The sequence below is a fragment of the Citrus sinensis genome, chromosome 8, assembly GCF_022201045.2.
Source record: "Citrus sinensis cultivar Valencia sweet orange chromosome 8, DVS_A1.0, whole genome shotgun sequence".
NCBI lineage: Eukaryota > Viridiplantae > Streptophyta > Magnoliopsida > Sapindales > Rutaceae > Citrus > Citrus sinensis.
Genome location: NC_068563.1, coordinates 26,736,438 through 26,760,672, shown reverse-complemented (window position 1 = coordinate 26,760,672; position 24,235 = coordinate 26,736,438). Strand labels below are relative to the sequence as shown.

General features: G+C 33.4%; 2 protein-coding genes across 2 annotated transcripts; one reads left to right on the top strand and one right to left on the bottom strand.

Annotated features, from left to right (window-relative positions):
• The first annotated feature begins 6,695 nt into the window (after nt 1–6,695).
• Nucleotides 6,696–8,537, top strand: LOC102629130 (uncharacterized). The gene is made up of 2 exons (XM_006487947.4): nt 6,696–6,973; nt 7,078–8,537. The coding sequence occupies exons 1-2, from the start codon at nt 6,920–6,922 to the stop codon at nt 7,864–7,866; spliced, it is 843 nt and encodes a 280-aa protein (XP_006488010.1). The 5' UTR covers nt 6,696–6,919; the 3' UTR covers nt 7,867–8,537.
• Nucleotides 8,538–10,043: 1,506 nt separating this feature from the next.
• LOC102628869 (DNA ligase 1) lies at nt 10,044–18,861 on the bottom strand. The gene is made up of 16 exons (XM_006487946.3): nt 17,895–18,861; nt 17,522–17,638; nt 16,959–17,060; nt 16,762–16,878; nt 15,781–16,011; nt 15,604–15,698; nt 15,187–15,274; nt 14,731–14,862; nt 13,766–13,878; nt 12,945–13,046; nt 12,714–12,847; nt 12,533–12,606; nt 12,368–12,424; nt 11,301–11,378; nt 10,645–10,722; nt 10,044–10,500 (listed from the first exon to the last, which is right to left on the bottom strand). Exons 1-16 carry the CDS (start codon nt 18,726–18,728, stop codon nt 10,432–10,434), a joined length of 2,421 nt encoding a protein of 806 aa, XP_006488009.1. The 5' UTR covers nt 18,729–18,861; the 3' UTR covers nt 10,044–10,431.
• Nucleotides 18,862–24,235: the final 5,374 nt, after the last annotated feature.

The following is a 24,235-nucleotide window of genomic DNA, read 5'->3' as shown; positions in this document are numbered from 1 at the left end:
TGTTGGTAAAAGTAATTCTCTTATGATACTTCTTGTCGTCTGCTACTTTTTTTTTTTTTTTTATAAAAAAAATAAAAAAATTCAATTGGAGATGAAATAAAATTCTTTATTCTGATGGGGTCTCTCGATCGTGTTAATTGTCTTTTATATTATTTATTTATTAATTAAGATAATTATTAGCAATTGGCATGTACACTATTATTATGACTATAATGATCATTATTATTATCTCATAACATGCCTGATATAAACACCACATGGGAAACTCAAAATAGTGACTACTTTTGTCAATGGATAAAAAGTTCCAGTGAGTTTAATTTAATTTTCTCAACCGTGGATAAGAATAAAAACACGAAACAAGTTATAAATTCTTTTGCTTGCCACTTAAGAAATTCTCTTATGATTGCTAATAAAAGAACATGAAATGTTAGACATCTTTAGTAATATAAAATAAGAAACCACACATGGTTTTTTACTTTTTTATTTTAATTTGTCCAACAAAAAATTAAATTTCTGTTTGTGTAATGAGGTATATATGACAAGAATGAGGCTGCTAGCATATGCCTTGTACCGTTAAACATGTTACGTTAGTTTCGAATTTTGACCCGTCAACTTCATAATTCAAATTGTGTAACATGCACTTTTTGAGGCCGCCGCCTAGTTTTCCAAAGTTAGATTGTTCAAACATTACGCCGGATCGAGATGTTATAACTTAAAATGTACGGTTGTTGTGAGGAAAAAAAAAATTGTAATTATAAAATAAAAGTTAATAATATATAGTAAATATAATTTTTAAATAATAATTTTAATAAAATTATTAAAAATATAATATAATTTTTATCATATGAATAAAAAATCATATTTATACAGCTTCCAAGCCGCAGCAGTTAGTGTTTACCAAATAATTTAGTACTGTAACTTTTAAGATTAGCTATCCAACCTCAATTTCAAACAAGATTTACATTATTTATCATGATGTGATCTTGATAATATCATCAAAAGATTACATAATTATCTTTTGGTTTAACTACGTTCATAATTGTTCAAGTTTACAAACAACGTTGTACACAGTTCATGGGTGTATACACAAGCCAAACAACTCTCCCATGTGATTAAAATTTATTTTGATCATACAATATACTAATAATCGATTCACATTTCACAATAAATGAAGTATTTGGTAAACACACACGTTTAGCACTTATTATTATCTATATTTGGAATTTAACAATATAATCTTAATTAGAAAAAAAAAACAATTATTAAGAAAAAAGGGAATCTAGACTTGATGGTTAAAGGTGGGGTTACCTAGGGCATAAGCTTGCGCCTTGCATATGCAGGTTAATGTGAAAAAGTTAAAACGAAAATGGACAAATATAATTAGCCCCTTGGATGGGACATAAAGGCACGGTGCCCGTTTTATTGATTCCATTTGATTCGAAACTTTGGATTATTGTTATGGATTTTCCTCATTCCTTTTCCGAAGTGAAAAAATTATTTCCACAAATGTACCCTTTTAAATAACTTATTAACAATCACTAACCCATCAAAAGCATACACCAAACACATGCATATTAAACTAATCAACACAAATGAGTAATTCATGGTAATGTTAGAGAATTTTTTTGAGAGTCTCATATCGTAAACCTGTCCTACATATAGAATTTTTCATTTACTTAAATTATATTTGATAAACCTCATATAAGGGATCTAAAGTAAGAAAAAAAATTAAAAAAACACAAAAAACATGTACACTAATACACCATAGGACACAATATAATGAAATGTATGTTTTACTTATTTATTTATTATTTTAATAACTTAACGGATCCCTTAAGTTATTAAAATAATGAATAAATTAAAAAATATATTCTAATGAGGATATCTTTTTTTTTTTGTTAAAATGAAGAAAGTGATGATGTCACTAACAAATAAAAAATATAAGTTTTTAAATATATATAATCATTCTAGCAAGGGCATCTACACTTTGGCATGACGCTCTATATATAATTTTCTAATAGGGATTTCTTAAGTTTTTAAAGTACGTGATAGATTAAAAACACTCATTCCAATGTAAAGTAATTTATCCGACACAAACACATATATATAGAGTCATTCTCTAATGAAAACATTCTCATTTTGTTAAAGTGGGGATGTGAGTAAAATACAAAAAAAAAAAAAAAGATTTCATTATGTTAAGAGACTATATTTTTTTTGTCTATTGGTGCCCACACTACAAAATTATATTATATTATATTATATTATATATATAATGTCAGGTACAGATGCTTGCATATTTTAAAATGTTGATTTATTGTACACACCATATGGTATATTAGTTAATTGAATGAAGAATGATAAAAACACTAATATACCATGTAGCCTATACAATGAATTTGCATACACCATTACACCATATAGTGTAACAGCTTTCGTACACTTTAATGAAATTCAAGAACCTTCACCATAATTTTTGTAACTGATGTGGCTAATATTACTTTCTATCTCGAAGACTATTTGCATTAATGCTCATGATAACGAAAGCATTAGGCTTGACAATGGGATGGAATGGAATAAGATTTGTCAATCCCAATTATGTCTTGTATATGTAAGTGGGATAAAAAAAAGTCACATCCCCGTCCTTTTAATTTTTTGGGACAAAAATTTATCTTAGTCCCGTTTCGTTAAATATCTCGTCCTATCTCATTGTTCTGAACAGTACCAAATGTAAATAAATAAATTTTGACCATTTTTTTAAGGATTATCATAATTCAATATAGTAAAAAATTTAAATAAATACAAAGTAGAATAATCAAAAAATAGTTTTATTTTGACTGCATGCACGTTCAAATATAATTTTATACTAACATTTTTTATTTGTCTGTTTGCTTCCATTGCACATTAATATTAAGACTTACACTTCAAAAACTATAGATTTGGATAGCAATCAATTCCAACCATATTAAATATCTAATAATTCAATAATATAATAATAAATCGAACCAACAACTAGGGTTGGTAATGAGATGGAATGGAATAGGCTTTATCAATCCCAGTCTTGTCTCGTACTCTCGTATATGAAAATGAGATAAAAAAAAATGTCAAAGTCCCGTCCCTTTATTTTTTTGGGACAAAAATATGTTTTAATGCCTTTTCAAACGAGATTTTAACAGGAAAAATTGCCATCCCTAGAAACCACATTTATAGACACACGTCACACACTAATTATATATATTATGGTTAAATGTGACTGAACTCAACTAGTTCAAATAATTAAGACGGTTTGTTGGTCTAATTTAAATAACATTTTCGGAAATTTAAGCTTAATACTTTTTCTGTAACATAAAAAGTCCTATAAATTCTCATATAAAACATATCCGTACCTAATATTTTGTTCATATTCGGAAATTATCCATCGGCACCAAAGTTCTCTTATAAGATTTTCGGAAATTATCCATACCTAAATTCTCTTTCTTTTGCTTAACCTCATTTATTTATTTATAAAACCACTCTCAAACGAGCAATCAATCATCTTCAAAGTATTAAATATTTTCTATAAGTGAGCAAGAGAGTCACAAAATAGTCAAATGGAAGCCTAGCTCATACTCACACGGATGACTTTTGATGTTCAAAACAAAAGTGGTCCCGGTTACCTTTCTTTAGGGCAAAGATCGGTGAGAAAGTTTGGTTACCAGCTCCTTTTTGTGACTAATAAAACCCAAACCATTGACCCTTATTTATTCTTGTGAACATGACATACCAAAATAGATCGAAGATATTTATATATATACACAAGTACACACAATTTTATTAGTCTAGTTATTGTTGTTATTATTTTTATTATTCTATGCATGGTGAGAATTTATGGCACATGCAAACATTCCACAAGTCAAAAAAACGAGTGGCATGCGATGCCAATGTATTTGATAGTTTCTATCATTAATTTGTTTTTTTGGGTTTTGTCAAAGAAGACATGCGGATGATGATAATTGTTTCCTGATGGTAGAACAGCTAGTTCTTAGTTCCATTTCTTCAATATAGATAGTGTTCCTTTGCGGGAAAAAAAAATGGCCTCTTTTTTTTACATGACAAGAGTATTTAATTAAAATAAAAGTTTTTACATGCTTAACGGTTTCAATGATAGGATTTTATAACGACTATTTAAATAAAGATTTATAAAATGTGGGTATAAAATATAAATGATTTAATTGAAAAACTTAATACTATAAGAGACCAAGTGAATGTTGGATCCATTTGGCATCAAACTTGGAATATGATTTGGTTTATTTGAGTAAAACAATTTTATAATGAAAAAAATGTGTGTCTTGTTTTTAAGAAGTACTTCAAATATTAATTTTCTCAAAGTATGTATCTTAAGGTCTATGATAAGCATTTGTTTGATTTTAGGTTGACTTTGAGTTATTCGTGTCAGATTGAGATCAAATGATAATATCTCATTTCACATTTTTTCGACTTACCCGAAATCAAGTGATTGCCAATCTAACGTTTTCATCACATTTTTATCAAAATTCCTCATTTAGAGCTCAAATTCAATTAATTTTTGAAGTACTTCTTAATGTAAAGAAACTATGATCTTTTTCCATTTAATTTTAAGTTGACATTAGATTATTGGTGTCAGATTTAGATTTGGGCATATAATCTTTAGTTTCAAAGTTTTCCGACTATAGAAATAATATCATTGCCAACCTAATAATGATATTCGAAGCTTTTTCGGTTAAATTTCATTAATTATGAGCTCAAATCTCAATTATAAACTCGGGTATCTTTCAAAATTTAATTTGTTTGGAAGTTATTTGTTTCAAAATAAAATCTTGAAAATAAGTTGAGCCAATATATATATATGGCAAATAAGATATATATATATATATATATAGAGAGAGAGAGAGAGAGAGAGAGAGAGAGAGAGATAACAATGCCCAGTGGCTAGGACCCTACACTCACAACTGTGAGGGCAGCGGTTCGAGCCCTCACAACGCATGTAGGGGCTTATTTCCTTCTTTAATTATAGCATATAATTAAGTGAAGACAATTTCGAAATGTGAGTGAAGTAAATGTAAATTTTATATAATATGAGTTGTAATCTGAGTATTGGTCTCATGTAATAAAAAAAAAAGGCTAATAACCATAGTTTGTAATTCAAATAATTGAAAAATATATTAATATTATTTTACTTCTTATCTACAATGTCAAATGACATTTGGAACTATTATACTGCTACCTTTTGAACTTAATTATTAAACAAAAGAATTTTTTTTTTCTAAAACATTCATCTCTTCAGATGAATTGGCACATTATTCCACCAACAAATAAAGAATATGAAAAATTGAAAAGTGGGAAGACCAAATTCGGCTGAGTAGATTATTCATTTGGGGATACAATTTTTTTTTTAAACCAAGAAAACGAAAATTCTCTCGAGTTTCCAAATAAACGTTAAAAGAACTATACCTAATATTATCTTTAATTTAATTTCATTTAGTACTACTGTACTAGTAGTGAAACAGTCAAATTTGTTCAGCAGACTACGGCCTTTTATTATTTGTGTTTTTCACGTGAGGAGCTTTCTCGTTGAAATAAATAAACAAAAAATGGAACATACCAAAAGAAATTTTAAAACGACTTTTTTTTTTCCCCCCCAGAATTTATACCTTGTTTTCCCAGAAAAGTAAAATACAAAAATCAGCTCAGTAACAGCCGATCAATCCAGTCAATATTTATAAAAAAAAAAAGAAAAAAAAAAAACCCAAGAGATTAACACGGTTTGGATTTTACAACGTCAGGCAGCCCACGTGCCAAAATTTTTTACACAAATTTTGTTGCGTAGCGGGAGAGAATTCACCATGGTAAAACTAACTCAATTATTTACCCAAGCAAAAGCAAACGGCAAGCTACAAATTAGTTTCATGGTGTTGAAAATGTTTGAAATTTATCATTAATCAACACGCTTCAATTATTATTTCTCAAAGACTAAATTTAGCTAAGGTTTATATTTCATTATTATAGTATATTTAGTTAGGACTTAAACATTATATTATTATCTGTTTAAACTCAGTTTAAGTTGACAAGTTATAATTTATTGTTTTTCTTCCGAGTAATGATATGGACGATGAATTAATAAACAACAGAAATAATTCATTAATCAACATTGTCTACTAAATCATTTTTATGGTAAATAAACACAACCCTCGAGTATATTGCATCTCTGTGTAAGTTATAAGTTTTACATCTTAAGTTAACAAAAGCATCTATCAAAAGAATCCAGACTTGTTATTCCACAATCTAGATACTATTATGAGGTTACAAAGTTAACAAAATCTTATCATTTGACGGTATCGATGCCCTGGAATATGGTAACATTTGAGTGCCATAGTCACAGATTTATCGTAGAGATTGATAGATGAATGCGTGTAGTAAGCACTAAAAAAAAAGAAACAAAACTGTAGTGAAAAAGGGTAGAGAAAACCTAAGACTAGTTTTGGAATTGTAGCCCCGCTTTTACCGCTGAGATGTGATTCTTCTCGCTACAAGTTTTGGGGATGGTAACAGGAGACTCTCGGTACAAAAGACTGAACTGGATTGAGTGAGAAAGAGAGAGAGAGAGAGTCAGCATAGGATTATTATTATTGTTAGGCTTTTTGGCCTTTTGTGCTTTTGTATACACCTCCGGTGAGGAAAAAAAAATTAACACCCGCAACAACAACAGCAACTGAAGGGGGGGAAAAAGAAAAAAAAAAAAGAAAAAGAAAAAGAAAACAGTGGCAACAACTCTTACTTATAATAAGACCTACAAGAAGTACCACTCACTCCTAAACCCTCCCAAAAACGCCCCTCTTTCCCACTCTCTCTCTTTCTCAAAAAAGTACCAAAATTTCTTGCTAAATTCTATTTCTTTACTGAGTCCATGGATAATCAACGAAACCCTCTTCTCAGTTTTGCCTACTACTGCCAAGGAAAGGTATCACATTTCTTTGTTTATAATTAAGTTATGTGTAAAGGTGGTGTGTGTTTTGTTTTGCAAGATTTTGGTACTAATTAAGTTTTATGCTTGTGGTGGTGCAGAGTATGGAAGATCTAAGGCATTCGCTTTTGTACACAACGCTGGAGCTGGAACAGACAAGGCTAGCAGTTCAAGAGGAGCTCAAAAAGAGAGATGATCAGTTAGTTCATCTCAAAGATCTGTTGAGTAAAGTCATCAGAGAAAGAGATGTTGCTCAAGAGAAATGCCAAAGACTTGTCTGTGAGAAGATTTTGCTTCAACAGCAACAACAGCATCAGCAGCAGCAATTACAGCAGCAACAACAAGCAGCTGCTCCTTTGTCGGGAATTTCAAGCATTGAGGATGAACCCAGAAGGGGAATTGACTCCAACAATGGCTTCTCATCATCAGATTGTGAAGAAAGCATTGTTTCATCTCCAGTCATTGACCCAATTCCACAACCGCCATCACAAAATTTACAACAAGCACAAGCACAAGGACCAAAGTCCGTACCAGAAGCAGCAATTGAGTTACAGCCTGAGAAGCCATTACCTGAAAAGGGGAAGCTTTTACAGGCTGTAATGAAAGCAGGCCCCCTTTTACAAACCCTTCTCTTAGCAGGGCCACTGCCTCAATGGAGACACCCACCCCCACCACTTGAGTCCTTTGAGATCCCACCAGTGACCATTCCTTCACCGCCGCCGCCTCCACCACCACCGCAGCCCCAGCTCCTCCTCCAGCAAGACTCATTGGGCAACATTCCAGGTTGCAACATGCTAAACAACTGTGGTAAAGTCAATAGAAAAAGGATTCTTTGTGATGGCTCAGACGCTGCTACTGAAACCAAATACCAAAGACTCATCCTCAATTGAGATTGAGTCATTCATTGACTAGCCTCTATATAGTATTTTAATTTTTCAGTTATATTTAATCTACCACTTCTAATATAAATTATAGATTAGGGACGATTGAAGAGGCAGAGGCAGGGGCAGGGACAGGGCGCTTATGTGACTGATGATCTAGGTTTTGTACAGAGGTTTCTTTGCTACCCCAAATTAACGAGCTTGTTTTTAGCCTTTAGGCATATTGCAAAATTGCAATTGTTTGGTACAAATTTGCTGTGGCATGGGCATGGCCTGTAAAATGTAACTCTAAAAAGACACTAGCGATCTTGTTTTACCAAGTGTTTTTTTTGCGTGTGCGTGTGTGTGAGTTTGTGTTTGTGTTTTTGGATTGAGAGAGTGGAAGACGATCAAGTGATCAAAATCAAAGACTGTCAGTGGAGATAGATGGGTGTGGAGTTGTTGTTGAGTTTGGAAGATTGGTAAAGCAACCCTAGCTTGTTGTCGGGTTTGAGTGGAACCCACAAATCAGAATCAGGATCTACTACTAGTGTGATTGTATGATTATTTTAATTAGTCTTCTTTTTTTCAGAGGGAGAAAAAAAGTTTGATTAATTTTATTTTAGTTTGTAATGTAATCTTATGTTTCTCGAGATCATATATATATATCTATATATACTACTTACTGATTTTACTAAGCATCTTTTCTTCCATCTGCCCCCACTTTATTCACTTTTGTGACTTGTTTACGTTTTATGCTCATTTTAGCACCAACTTCTTGTTGCAAAATATGCCGTTAATGTCAGTTAGCCTATGAGATTGAATTACGGAGGGAGACAGGGGTAACAATGTTGGCCAATCCGTGCTTAGATTTTTTTGTTTCAACACAAAATCAACCTAATGAAAGTCGTTTATTGGGCCAAATCATCCAATACAAAATCAACCTAATGAAAGTTGTTTATTGGGCGAAATCATCCAACTCCAAATCCAAAGCAGGTATTGGTTTAACCATCTCCCACTTCCTTCAACCTCTGTTAGTTGAAATTGTAAGTCTCATTGGAGCCACGTTTACCAATCAGCAATTCAATGGAGTAACCAGCGTGCTAGCACCAACGATTTTTCACAAAAAAAAAAATATACCATTGATTTGATAGGTTTACATATATATCCCAATTATGCCTAGGCTACCGGTCCGCATCATCCAATGAGCACAAAAAAAAGAACAGTATATTTGTGCGCGCGCGCGTGTATGCAGTGATTCAAGTTAATGATTTTGCAAAATCACTTTTTTATTATTAGATTGCTGCCACCCTCACTCCTTTTTTTAAGGTTGAAGACTCGAGAATTCCTGTGTATCGTATTATTACAGTGAGCATCCTATTATTCTAGACATCCGACTATTAGAAAAGACCCATAACAACGAGCTTTGACAAGTCAAGTTAGAAGGTGGGAACGTAGAATCTACAAAGCTGCTAATTATAAGAGACAAAGACAGCACTCGGAATGCCCAAGGCAACTTGATGCCAGTCTTATTGCATCACTGAAAACTGACTGTCCCAGTGGTTAGCCAATATCTTCCAAGTCCCAAGTGATCACAAAACAGAGCTAAACCTCATCTCAAAAGCAAAGCAAGGCGAAAGAGACTTTAAACCCCGTGAACGGGTTGAAATGTTAGGCTGAAAACCAAAAACCTTTTCGGGTTAGTCTAGCCTGGTCCACACGGCAACAAGGCTTAGAAATTTAAATGTTAATTTTTGACCCCTAAAAGACATTAATCAGGACCAGACCTACTAACTCGGTACTCATGGTGTCCGGTCACTCTCACCCAGTTTCTAGGTCTTGCTTTCTCGATTACTAAACCTTGACCAATTTTCTATCCTCTTACTTTTACCCCTTTAAAATCTTTCTCGGCCGAGCGGGTACAAGTTTTCTTTTACTTTAGAACACCCAGACAGTATCCGCAATCAACAAAAACCACAGCAGGAGCATCTACAAAAAATTCCATCTCCAGGTTGAATCATTGGCAAGCAAGCCTGATAAACCAGCAAAAAGCAAACTAGTTTGACGGCTTCACAATCACATTATGTATAAGAGTAGAAAAAGTTTCCCTGATAACCCTTCCAAATCATATTAAAAAGTTCTACGTTTTTAAACTTCTAAAGATATTAGAATGGAAGAAGAAAAAAAAAGGAAAAACAAAAAAAGAAGAAAGCAGAAACATCACATGCATGTTTATGAGCAATTGTTATGAACAATTGGTTCCTGGGGTGAAAAAATAACCGTACCATATACATTCTAACAAATTAAGTTCTCAGCACCAACTACATTTTTTCTTGTACTTCAGACTGCAGATTTTTTTTTTTTTTTGAGATACTCAAAATCCAATTAGGATTAAATTTAGAATGAAAATTATGACTCCTATACAGTATATCCAGGACCTTTCACGTCCAGTTGACCACTAATGATGATAGGAATCATACATAAGATTTTTGGTTCTAAAACAGTTCTGATCAGATACATGGATTTGTGCAACAACCCAGCTGAATTTTACAAGAAAAGATCTTCAAAAATGAATGCAGCTTGAGATCCAGGCCTTCAATCATCTTCATTGTCATCTTGATTGTTTGGATGATTGAGTTTTTGAGCAGTATACATCTCTGCCACCTGAAATAAGCGGGGAAAGACGAAAATATCTACGTCAGTTTCAAATGATGGAAACATAAATCATTTCTTTTAAAAACTTAAAATAGTTTGTTCTTTCTTTCCACACTTTTCCTTCATTTCAATTTAACTAGTATTGTGATTCACCTGCTCAGATGATGAAGCCTGCTCTGGGGTCTTGTCTTCTCGAACACGAATTAGGCGAGGAAACCGGAGAGAAATGCCCTTTCCAAAAAAAGAAAAGAAAAGAAAATCAAATGGAAGTCAAGCCAGCAACAGTTTTAATTCCATGTAAAGGAAAAATGGTCTTTATTGAAACCACACGTGCACGTGCACATGCATGCAGTTTGCGTGGTTGCCAGCTTCTCTAACCCTAACTCACAATTGAACACAAGAAACCAATAGAAGTCGGTAAATACAGCAATCAAACAACCTGAACCCATAAGACTGGCATGCTGAAGGCAAACAACCTTACCTGCTATCACAAAAGTATCTTGTATACAACATCTCTACCATCCTGAACATAACTAACTGATTATACAAACTTCCAATAAAAATAACTGCAAATTAACTTTGGTATTAGTGAAGCATTTCAACATGCTATGTGATAGACGCATGATTTAGTAAAGTGTGTCAAGGGGAAAAGAAGAATCAAGTAATGGCTAGTTGCCTAGAAGAGTTCATTATGGGATACCAGGTTGGAAACAGAGCCAAAAATTGAAGGGGGAAACAGAACCATTCCCTAAGCAAAAAAGCAGAGGAAAAGATAAGTGTGCCAGTACTGAGAATCTAACAGTAAAAACCTTATCAGGATCCACAACACCAATGGCAGCACGATGAACAGGGCTAATAGTCAAGTCCGCAGCTTTCACCTCCCAAACCTGTAAGAAAGTTTTTCCTTGGGTCACAAAGTTGAAAGAAATAAAACCCAAACTGAACAAAATTCCCTCAAACAAGTTCTAGATACAAACATCACCATGCACAAACCTAAAATAAGACCTGGAAAATGGCATATATGAACTGGGTAAACACGTGATTTGACTGTCATAAACTATGCTTGCCGGTGAATTTGATGTTTCAGGTCTCTGTATTTTAACCCGCATACCAAAAAGAAAAAAAAAGAGAAATGAATAAATAAACTCTCTATTCAGTCTATCCATCATGTTCATAAGCCGCATGTGCATTCTACTGGAACAATCGAGAATCAAGATTTCAAGCAACAAAAAGAGTGACCAGATGCACCTAAAATGACAACCTCAAGCATAAATGAGAAAAATATCTGCCAAATCACGGGTGAAATTTTGGATTATCTGCAAGACTTAAAAGTCGACATTGTTCTTAGAATACAAAGCATTCTCTTTCTGATTACCAATAATTTGAATAAATGCACGTGTGTAAATAACTGTATATGTTGTGCAAGGTTTTTAAGTTTGGTGAAAATGCAACAAAATTTAACAGAATTATTTGAGCAAAGATACTATAGCAGTTAACAAGGAAAAGTGGGTCAAGTGCTAAAATAACACAAGATATAATTTTAAGGACTCGTGATGGAAAAAATTAGTATTTCCATTGTGAGGATAAAAATGAAATTGGATGTTAAGTAAGAAGACTTCAATCTATATCCCATAAGGTGGGTGAAAGCTGCACAAGAATTATATGTCTACTGCAAGACTAGTGGCCTGAGAATTATATTTAGATGACCAAGCACAGATTCTGGGGCTGTAGCTGAAGGTTGAGATAAAATTAAAGAAACACCGAGCTCTATCACTGAAAAGATAAAATAAAGTACAGAGGTTCCAAATAAAACTCAAAACGAAAACAAAAGGCATAAATAAAGGCATTTTACTAAGGGATAAGATGAAAAATTTACCTCTGTTGGCTCGAACCATACATCTGGACTGATAGTATCAGCAAACCGGTAGTACGGCTGGAATTTGCATGGATGTTAAAGTTAGTTAGTCTACATTAAAGAAAATTCAATGAATACAAAATTTCCTTATGGACTCCACTGAAGGAAAGAGCAAGGAAAACAAACCCTTGGTTTGGGTATAACTTTAGAACGGAGACTGGAAGAACGTTCTTCAAGCATCGCTTCAGAAAATCCAGTGCCTAAATGAGAAACAAATGTCAACACCAAAAAATAAGTGATAAGTAAACTACGAAGGTTAATTGTCAAAGAGACTTCAGACAGCAGTGCTAACAAGATTTTTGCTCACCTATTTTACATATGCTTTGAAATTCTTCATTATTGCTGTCATAACATGCCAACAGAAAGGCACCATAAACACCTGTACGTTTCCCACGGCCATGAAATGCAGCAATGGGTACTAAATCCAGCGAGTCTCCAATACTGCACAGCAAAACCAGCAACAAAATACATGCATATAACCAAAGTTTCCATTCAAATCAACTGTGTTTGTTGGAGGAATCATCATAAATTTGTGTACCTCTCAATGTAATCTTTCTTTAATTTTAGCCAGTTAAGCGATCGCTTTGAAGGCTCATATGTAGCATCTCGATCCATTGTTTTGATAATTAGACCCTCACAACTGCAAACCAAGATGAATTATTGGCATAGAAAATTAGAATATCAAATGTTCTAATGAAATACATAACAATGTCATTCATAAAGAAATTAAAAATAACTTATACGATTCTCTCATCAAATTACAACATATGAACCCCATTAAAGTTGTAACACATTAGGCTCCATGCTGTCCAGAATCAAACCAATTGAGTTCTGTTCCACATTCAAAATAAATCCAGGACAGTTCCATGACATATATGAGGATGCCAATAGGTTATCCTATCCAAAAGCTGACCTAAGCTGCTGTAACAAACTCCAGAGTCAATAAGTTTCTGAATTTCATCAAAACTTTTGAAGTGTTGAAGTCAAAGATTGATTAAAAAGTGGAAAATAATTAAGATCCTGGAATATCCAAACATTTAATACAAATGGTTTTGCATGTATCTTTCAAACAATGCAAGAAAAAAGTCAGACCACCACAGCTTAGTGATTATATATGATTTATCCTAATCAAAGGAAAATGACAACCTCAAACAAATAATTGGTATCCTCTGAGTGTGTTATAAATAAGAGGAACACGCTAGGGAAGAGAGGGAAAAAAAAGAAAAAAAGAAAAGAAAAAGCATTGTGAGATGATCCAAATGCAGCATGAAACCATCTAAATACTGCAAATAAGTTTTATCTTATGAATGAGGCTTTCTTTTTTTCCCACTCAATAACATTGACAGCATGAATTAATACCTTGCATCAACAGCAGCATCTAGAAACTTTTGTATTTCATCAAGATCAATTGATGTTAAAGTTGTTGCAAACTGAAAAAATCCAGGCTCTTCCTCAAATGAATCATAAAGATGCTGAAAAAAGAAAAGGCGAGAGGGTTATGAATACCAACATATTAGTGATTCCTCAACCATTCATGTTATATAAAGCAGCTTCACCCCTACTGAAATATGTATTTATCAGAATCCAGAACATTGCAAAGAAAGCGGGGAGAGTAGTATTTATTCAAGACCTACTTTTTATCCGAAGATTTAACAGCAATGTCAAAAGGCCAAATGGTTAGAAATTCAGGATATAGTCAGCAATAAGGATGATGGATGGATCATCATGTCTGCAAGAAACAAATCACTTTTCCAAAGTCCCATGACGTGTACACCAGGTTCAAAACCAAAGACTACTGTCAAATACAACGACCTTTTGCTGTAGGGAAACTCATGGGATAGATATGGTATTCTAGGTGGCCCAATATGATTTGCTTCTAACATCTTCTCTAAAATCCAAGGATTATATCATTCGACCCACCATTTATTGTTTACTAGAATTAAATCATTGGATTTAATAATTATGTAAAACTTAACATTGCCCCTAAGGAATCATCCTCCAAGACTTCCACTCACACTACCATGCTCTTCCATCTACCCACAGGCTAATCCTTTTTCTCTTTTCCTTTTAAAATTAAAAAATTAAGAAACTCAGAAGTTTGTATTAATAAGAAAATATAAATAGATAAACAGATGTGATATGAACTGGTGTTTAAATGCTTCAAGCCCCTTAAATGAAATAAATTATTCATAATGGATCTAAGTGCTACCAATTTTCATTTTGTGTGCAATTAAGGAAAACAATTATGTCAAGTCAAACATCAGGTACAAACCCTAAAAATGAGACATGCAATACCACTCAAAGGAGCCTTGAAAGAAACATACCTCTCTACGAACTCTCAGTTGTTCCTGAAGAAGCGGTTGGCCATTGCGATACAAAATGTCAAAAGCATATATGCAGACATCAACCTTGATGTCACTGAGAGAGACATTTTTACGAGCTCGAGTACTAAGGGTCTGCCACAAAAATACACTATTTTAGATATCATCCATCTTAACCAAACAAAGACCTCAATCTAGAATTGTATGCCTCAGCCTAGTTTTAACAGACTGTACCACTGCAGTTGGTGGCATACTCATTTGGAAAAATTGCTGAAGTAGCTTATATACCACAGGAAGGATACAATGTTTGGGGATTGGCAATCAGCATGAAGTGAGTTGAGTAATTGTTAGAAGAATAGCATGCCAAAATTTCAAACATATATGTTTCTAAAAATTATACCTCACCCACAACATTGCAACTAGAATTATGATTTGAAAACTTGTTTTCAAATAGAATACCTGGAAGGGCAAGATTTTCTGTTTTTCCCGATCGTAAGCAACAATTTCACAGTCCAGAACAAATGATCTTACAGAAGGCTTCTTTAATCTGCAAATAAGCAGTAGATTTGAGCAAAAACTAATTTCACACAATAGCTAAAATGTCAGACTTAACCACGTTGACAGCCAAATATAAGGGGAACAAAAACTCTTGAAGGGTTTTGAATTTTCACAAAAAGGCAGTTTATACACAGCTTCTTATACAAACATTTAATCACTCATGAAAAATTTAATGAGATGACCTTGGCATTTATTTAAATCCTAGAAGCTCTTAATAGCACTTCTACTTATTCCTCCTACCAAATATACTTAATAAAGTCTCAAAGACATAATCAATAAATTATGCAAGAAATAGCATCAATCAGAATTGTTATTTACCTTGAAACAGCAAGAACAACATCAGGAAATTTTCCAGTGTTGCGTTCAGCATTTCGACTATATATCTCAACAGAACCATCCTCCAAATAATGTATCTGCATGGAATAAGAAAATTTAATCACTTAATATCCATCACGAAAGAAGAAAAAAGCCAAATGTAGCATAGCTGGGTATTACTTGGGCTCGCTCTCCATCATATTTGTATTCACATGTGAATTCCATATCTTGGAACTTGTTTACAATCTCAGAGACCCCTTTGGTTGGTTTTGCTAACATAGGTCCAATTGGGATGCCTGGCGTAAAGCTGCATGTATTTGAAAGATTCCATACGCCATCAGTAAGAAGTGCAGGGACAATCTTTTCATAAACAGGAAGTACCGAGAAAACTTGCTTAACAATCTTTGCAGCCTGCACAGAGACAAAAGTGGAATGATAAACAATATCTATGCAATTTCTAACAGAAAATACTCTTACTTCGGTGAAATTCTGCACTTATATATACTTTAGAAGTGCTAACAGTGGCAGAATACCTTGAACACAGCAACTACGAGTCTATGATCTCATAACAAAAGAAAAGAAAATTTACATTTTAATCAGCCTAAAGAACTGTATGACAAAAACCAACATTGTCCACAACAGGACATTTATTTATTTTTTTAAGGAAAAGGATTAAAATTTCTCAAGAATACTAAAAAATTACTATGCTCGATAAACTAGTTAAATTATAGAATATAAGAACAGAAGGTCTCTCTCAAAAAAAAAAAAAAAAAAAAGAACAGAAGGTCACTTCTCATTGTCACTCAAATCTTATATCATAAAATTTCAAGCACTGCACATCAAAAGTACATATGCTACCGAAAACATTGAAATGCTTGAAACACAAGAAACTGTATGGAGATTTTTCACCATAATCTACCAGAAAACAAAGAAAGAAAGAAGAAAACATCACAACTGATTAAAGTGGATTTAACACCATGATAGCAACAGTTAAAAACCTCCCGGCAGATGATCCTTGTTCTGAAAGATCCAATCTTATAAAGTCTAATGAAAAAGAAGAGAATGAATAAATATAAAAAAAAGAATGGCAATCCACTATTTCATGATGGCCGGTTGCCTTAGAGAGGTAGCATTCTTCTAATCAGCAGACCATCAACTCACCTCCTCTAAAGGGGATTGAATGTTTGGAGGAGGTTTAGAATGCTGTTCATTATAAACAGCAGCTTGTCCCAATGCAGCTAAGAGAGTCTGCTCTGCTAATCCAATTCGCAACTTTGACTGCAAGATAAATCCAAAGAAACCATGAATAGAAAACACACACTAAGAAATTAATTTACAATAAATGTCAAAACTACAACCTGGAGAAGACGAATCAAATATTGAGGTTCACAGTCAGTGGCTGCAACAAGAAGAGCCTTGATTCGATTCTTTTTCTTCTCTTGGCTATCCTTCCCAGCTTCCTAGTAAGAGTAAATAGATAAGAAGGGATAGTTATTAAACAATTAAGCAATAACCACAAGAAACTCATATCCAAAATCAATTGTCTGCATTTATCTCACTCGGAAATATCAATGGCCGATTTACTCCACAGTGGAAAGAAAAAGCCTCATTGAGAGACAACAATGGAAAAGATAATAACCATGTATATGTTTTTTCTCTGATCAAGTTACAGCACTATAACTGGTACCTAAAGAAGCATGTGTATCACTACTGCATCTATGTTCCAAAACTTTCCATTCTCAAGCACTGTTAAGGCCAGGGTAAGACACTAAAATACTACTGCATTCAACAAAATCACAATCAATTTAACACAAATTGAGTCTTCTAAGCTGTAACTCTAGTTCACCCCAATAAAAATAAGGCAAAACTCACATTTGAAACTAAACTAATGATATTCTGAAAAGAGATGACAAGAGTGCACCTTAGCAATGAGCCGAAATGTATCAAAAACTTTGGTAATGGTTAATGGGTCAGGCTTGCGCATCATAGATTGAGAGGACCGACTGGCCTTGGCAACAAGACCCAGATCTCCCATTTCCTAACAATGAAAAACATGAAAACACATTTCAAAATCAAATCAAGTATAAGTGACGTCAAAATTGCTCAAATAAGAGAAGCACTTAATTTTCTTGGATTCTACATATCAGGAAAATGTACAGGTTTCTTGGATTCTACATATCAAGAAAAAGCACAGGTGACCAATTCGGGCTATTCATCAAAACCAACATTTTAATTAAACAATATATCTTAATACACAATGTTGCTGCACCAATAAAAAAACAGCAGAAGATTACCTGGTATTGCTTCTTAACGTGAGATTCGGTCCTTCCACAGGCCTCCGCAAGCGCCTTTATAATAGAAGCATCCCCAATTCCCAGCTCCAGTCCCTCATGGGCTGGTGCAATCTTATTGGCGGCCAAATAAACAACCGGCACCAAATCCTCCGGCGTCGTTTCCATAACCGTCCTCAACATATTACACACAATATCAGTAATCAATATTCGCCCAGTTTCATTCGATATCATGTCAAACACCAAACTCAGAAAAATAAACGGCACCCTCTCTCCCTTTTCCCAACATGCAACCATTTTGGGATCAAATTCACCCGCTTTCTTCTTCAATAACACAATATTGCTCTTCAATTCCGCAATCTTCTCCTTAGCACTCACCGAATTCACATTGACTTTGCGTTTTTTAGGTGATGGAGGAGTGGGTTGGGATTCCTTCTCAGAATCTATGGGATTATCAATTTGATTCGAAATGGGTTTTACGAGATCGTTACTGGGTTCTTCAGCGACTTCTTGAATTTTCTCACCTACTACTGAATTCGTCGTTTTAGGGGTTTGGGTGTCTAGGGTTCTGCGCTTTTTAGGAGAAGAAGAAGAAGATGAGGAATTGGGTTGAGGCGATGGTTTCTTTTTTGCAGCGGCGGACATGAGAACTTGGAAAGCGTTGGGAGCAGAGGAGGACATCTTGCGTCTAGGGTTTAGGGAAGACGAGAGGGGTTTAGGTTTTTGAAACAAGTGGTGACTAGAGAAAGAAAGACGAGAAAATGATGTTGGTTTGACGACGTTGCCGGAGAGAGGTGTTAAGCGAAGAGGATAACATGAACGGAGAGTTAGCAACATTCACTGTGAAAACCCGAGAAATTGCTCAAGAGATTTGATTCTCTGAGAGAAGGGGAACGACGGAGGAGTGTCGACTGCCAAGAATTTGGCGGGAATTGAAGTTGTCATTTTACCTTGTTCCAGCCGCGTTTTTTTTTTTTTTTTTTAAATATATATATTTTGGGTTAATAAAAGTTTAGATTTTGACTAAAAGATAAGAAACATTTCACTTCCCATAAAAAAAATTTCCTATTAATAAATTATGTCTTTATTCGATTTATTATGTAAAATCTTATGTGTAATTGTGTTTGACATTATTTTCGAAGGTTTAAAAGAAATTTTAAAATATTATATTTTGAATTTAAATATGTATATAATATAATATTTTATATTTAAAAATTAATAATATTTATTTGATAGACACATTTAAAAAAATAAATATATATTCAGTAATATCATTTTAAAAAATAATTTTTATTAAAGATTTAAGGCATGCTTATAGTCAAAAATAATTATTTAACTAATATATATATTTTTTATGAATCCAATAGATAAGTTTAATTAATATAAAATATGAATATTCCATTCATAGCTCCACGTTAAACTACCACACACGCATGAGAATTGGCCACCCCTGCAGTGACCAAACACAACAATAGTAGATGCGAGACTTACCAAACAGGCGATAACTAAGTAACGATATTTAGCAACTCCAACTAGTGGACTTCAGTTAGTTCAGCCTTCAAAATCAGTTTTGACCCACTGCCCGCACTTGCTCTGCATTTTCTCACCGAATTCTTTGGGTTTAACCTCATCAATCTTGGCTGGCATTTGCCATGGATTCCTCTTGCGCTTGAGCAGTTGTCCTGCTGCTCTTCTTTGCCATTGCCCCTCTTTCAGCTTCTATCTCCCAACAGCTATGTACAACACAGCTCAATACCAACATCAGCAACTCCATTAGAGACATTGCATCAAAATCGATCCCTCACACTAATCTCACCAATACTTTCCTCTTTGGGGTCACGTTCTGACTTGAGCATCCAAACTCTCGGTTATTCTCTTGTGAACAATGGCAATGTGTTAAGTAATTGCCCGATCAACGAGGCGAGGAGAAGCGAGACGTGAGTTATGAAACGGAAGTGAATAAGCTGAGAGTAGAAACCCACAAAGGAGGTGAGCAGACAGATGCAAGAGACCATGAGGAATGCCAAGCCAAAAGAAGTAGGTGGCATTTGAGAAGAATTTTTGGGGCTAGAGAAGCTGCAGATAGGATAAAAGAGTGTGAAATAAGAAGCCAAGAAGGTATTAGAAAAAAAGAAGCAGAAGATCAAAAGAAGAAGCCAAGAAGGTATTAAGTAAAAAAAAGCAGAAGATTGAAGATAAATGTCCGCGTAGAGGCATAGACTGATGTGAGGAAGCAAAGTTTGGTTTGGGGGGGTTGCATTTGTGTTGATTTGATTTAAAAAAAAGAGTAGGACCATTGATACCCCTTTAAAGTTATAATGAAGCTCATGTTCTAATAAAACTCCATTAATTAATCAGAAGAATCCATTAATTATTTATAAGGATATTTGTGTTTTTTCAAAATTATCCCTAATTCAATCTTTTCCAACTTTTTTGTTTATGAAAGATGTTTTTTTCAAAAAAGGCAAAATTATTGCTGCATTAACAGAAAAAAATTACAAGAAAGAACTGCAATTTGTAGAGCTCATCCCCAGTCAAATACACAATTAACCATTATTTTAAATACCCTAAATTTTTTATCAACCTTTTCCCTAACAAAAGCAATGAGATTAAGCATCTCTCTAGAAGTTGAGTCATTTACATTTACCAAGAAGTTAGAGTGAACATTTGAAATCTCCTCTAAAGTCTTCGACAAAATGGAGTATACATTGAAAGAATGACTCTCTAATTGGCTGGAGCATCCGCTTAGGGAAATTTTAGTTTTCTTATAATGTTCTTTTTATATTTTTGGTGAAGTATTAATTTAAAAAGAAAAAAATGAATTTGTTGACAAAGAGAAAGAAGCGATTTTATGGAATTGATTTAGGGGTAATTTTGGAAGAATATAGATGTACTTACAAATAATAAATTCTTTCTATTGAAAATGGGGTTCTTTTATCAGGACATTAAAGAGGTGCCAATTAGACATAATTGTAGGTTATGAATGCCTACATAAGATTAGACACCGTAAAAGGAAGAGAAATGGTTTTATAGTTCTAAAGCTTGACATAAATAAGGCCTATGATATGGAGTGGCTGTTTTTGAAGCAAACTATACTTGAACTAGGATTTGCTCACTCGTGGGTAGATCTAATTATGAGGTGTATCACAACTTCCTCTCTCTCAGTCATTATAAATGGTACAGCAAAATGCTTAATCTATCCCCTAGAAAGGCCTAAGATAAAGCTGCCTCATTTCCCCTTATTTGTATATTATGTGTGTAGAGGTATTCTCTGTCATGCTGCAACGGGCATAAGGGAATGGACTGATCCATGGCTTAAAATTTGGCAACAATATCAACATCTCCCACCTCTAGTTTGTTGATGATAGCCTTGTTTTCACAAGAGCCTCGCTTAAAGATTGTCAGCATCTTAAGCAGATTTTGACTACTATACGGTTGCATCAAGACAGTTATTCAACTACAATAAATCCTCAATGTTTTTTAGTAGCAATATAGACAGAGGAAGCATTACAACAATAAAAAAAATCTTCCAATTAAATGTAGTCTCCAGACATGGGAAGTATTTAGGGCTGCCATTTAATGGTGGGGAGGAAAATGACATGATTCTTTAATGATATAAAACTAAGGGCGATGATCAAAATTTCAAGTTGGCAACACAAGTTCTTCTCAAGTGGGGGAAATGAGGTGCTTATTAAGGCAGTAGCACAGGCTATTCTACCCTATACTATGAGTGTTTTTAAACTTCTCTTGAGTACTTGTGAGGATATTCAAAGAGTCATAGCTAGGTTTTGGTGGAGCAGTAACACACAGAAGAAGAGTATTCACTGGGCAAGATGGGAGAGCTTGAGCCAAGCAAAACAGAGAGGAGGATTAGGATCTCGAGACTTTGCAAGTTTTAACCAAGCCCTGGTGGCCAAGCAAAGCTAGAGAATACGACAGTTCCCTAATTCTTTAGTGGCTAGGGTGTTGCAAGCGAGATATTTTTGGAGTTGTCAGTTTTTTAATGTAAAACTAGAATCCAAACCTTCATTTATATGGAGAAGCATATTATGGGGGAGACAAGTAATCAACAAAGGGATTAGATGGAGGATTGGTACGGGTGATCAAGTGCAAATCTACAAAGGAAACTGGATGTTGAGACCAATATCGTTTAAACCAGTTTCCCCTCCATCTTTGCCAATTGATGCTACTGTCTCAGAGCTTATTGATGATGATAATCAATGGAAAATTGATTTGATAAGCAGAAGCCGTGATTTGGGGTCTAAATATAGCTAAGCATGTAGGATTGCCAGATATTATTATCAAATCAGATTCTCAAGATGTCATTGATTTTGTTAACAACAAGAAGAGCAACAGAACAGAGATCCAGTGGATGATTGCAGAAGTGTAGAGCAAAATGAAGGATTTTCATGTTGTCAAAGTCCAGCATACTCTTAGATCTTGTAATGTTATTGCTCATTTTTTAGTTAAGCTAGCTTTAGAAAGATGTGAAACTGTTGTTTGGGTAGGTTCATACCATTAAGAAATTATGTACTTATTTAGCTCATTGGTTGAATGAATTTGTTTTCCTTTTTTTTAAAAAAAAAGAGGTGCCAATTGCCAAACTCTTAAAAAAGAAAAGAAAAGGAGGTAGAAGAAGAACACGTGGTAAAACATATAAAAGTTGTTTCTTATGCTATGACTAATTTGTGGAGATTGGATTTTATATTTTATAGGCGTGTTCTCCTCAAATAGTTGCCCAACAGATATTTCAACTATATTTAGAAATGAAAATGAAAATGGCCTTTATAAAATGACATCGAACATTTCTTAATTTTGGTGTCCTGTAAATTTTTTTTATAAATTACTTTTGACAAAATCGCTCAATCTTATAGCATATTCTAAAAAACTACTCTTTCGTTACTTTCCAAAATTTGATTTTGATAATTAATTTTGTACTTAATCTGATCCTATATATATATACACTCATATATATTGTAAGAATTTAAAATTATTCGTATTAATTATGAAATAAAATCGTTCACCTTAAAGAGATTATTAGTATTACCAATTATATTGAGATACACAATAAAAAAATATTTTATATACATTTTTAAAATGTTAAATAAATTTTATCAAATATTTAACCACGTCTTTTCATAGATTATTATTTTTACAGTACAATTAACAACAATTATTTTAAAAACTACATTATTATCAGACTGACTCTAAACTCATTTTTTAAATAAACTCACTCTTATGATTTAAAATTTAAATTTTACTCTACTAATAACCCACTTAAATACCTGATATAACCATACAAGAAAAAAGATATAATTAAAACAATATTTTCTACTTTAGAGACTCATCAAAACTCATATACATATGAAACCCTTAATCGAATGTTGTTGTTATAGTTTAAATAGAATATATATTTGTCTATTGTTTTATTCGCGCAAAAGTTTCAACATCATTTATTCTAATCTTCCCTATATATTAATTTATGAATAACAAAATCTAATAACAAATCAGCTCCACTCCAATCATTTTCATACTCTTTTTCGTTTTCTTCTTCTTCCTTATTCGATTTAATTTAATTATCAAGCATAGAGAATAAGGGAAGCATTCGACTAATATGAAACTATAGACGGTAATAACAACATACAAGAAATTGTATTAAAAAAAAAAGGTAGCAACGAAATATTTCTTTTCTTTTCTTTTGCCTTTTATGAAGCTTGCCTATCAAAGGAATCTGGCCAAAAGAGTTCACTGGCAACAGAATTTCAAGTAACAAGTGATTATAAGATGGATGTGTTCAGAAATAGGCTTAATATTTAAGAACGGGTGCAGGAATAAATTTCCTTATCATTTAATTTCTTTTAGCAATTTGATAACTCTTTGTCATTTAATTTCTTTTAATATTTTGATGGGTTGAAATGGCTTCGAGGCATTATTGTTGCTCGAGTTTAAAGTTTCGATATCATTTAAATTAAAATAGTGTTTACAAATTATGAACAAAATAAACTTAGGCTCAATGTTTAAACTTTAAACATTTGAAATAAAATTAAAGGAAAATAAATAAATAGTAAATGTTTTACTCATCTTGCAGACTCCAGCTATCTAGTCTAGTTGTTACAGAATTCACATCAGTAGCTCTATAAGTCTACAATTGGTAAATGAAGCCACGCATGTGCACACGATTAAATCTAAATTGTTCGCTCCTTTCTGCTAAACTACTTGTTACAACTTCACAAGTATTTACCATCTGAAATCAGTTTAGAACTTCCCGAAGATAGATTCATCTACTCCAAAAAAAGATCGAAAAATTTAGCCACAAATCTTGATTATAAAATTATAAGGACCAT

What these genes read in the sequence shown, in the direction of transcription:
- LOC102628869 (XM_006487946.3), bottom strand. Translation starts at nt 18,728, where the DNA reads ATGTTGCTAACTCTCCGTTCATGTTATCCTCTTCGCTTAACACCTCTC. An exon ending in ACGTTAAGAAGCAATACCAG is followed by an intron (nt 17,639 to 17,894) that starts GTAATCTTCTGC and finishes TTTCATTGTTAG; the next exon opens with GAAATGGGAGATCTGGGTCT. An exon ending in TTCAATCCCCTTTAGAGGAG is followed by an intron (nt 16,012 to 16,761) that starts GTGAGTTGATGG and finishes GTCTCTGTGCAG; the next exon opens with GCTGCAAAGATTGTTAAGCA.
- LOC102629130 (XM_006487947.4), top strand. Translation starts at nt 6,920, where the DNA reads ATGGATAATCAACGAAACCCTCTTCTCAGTTTTGCCTACTACTGCCAA. An exon ending in CCTACTACTGCCAAGGAAAG is followed by an intron (nt 6,974 to 7,077) that starts GTATCACATTTC and finishes GTGGTGGTGCAG; the next exon opens with AGTATGGAAGATCTAAGGCA.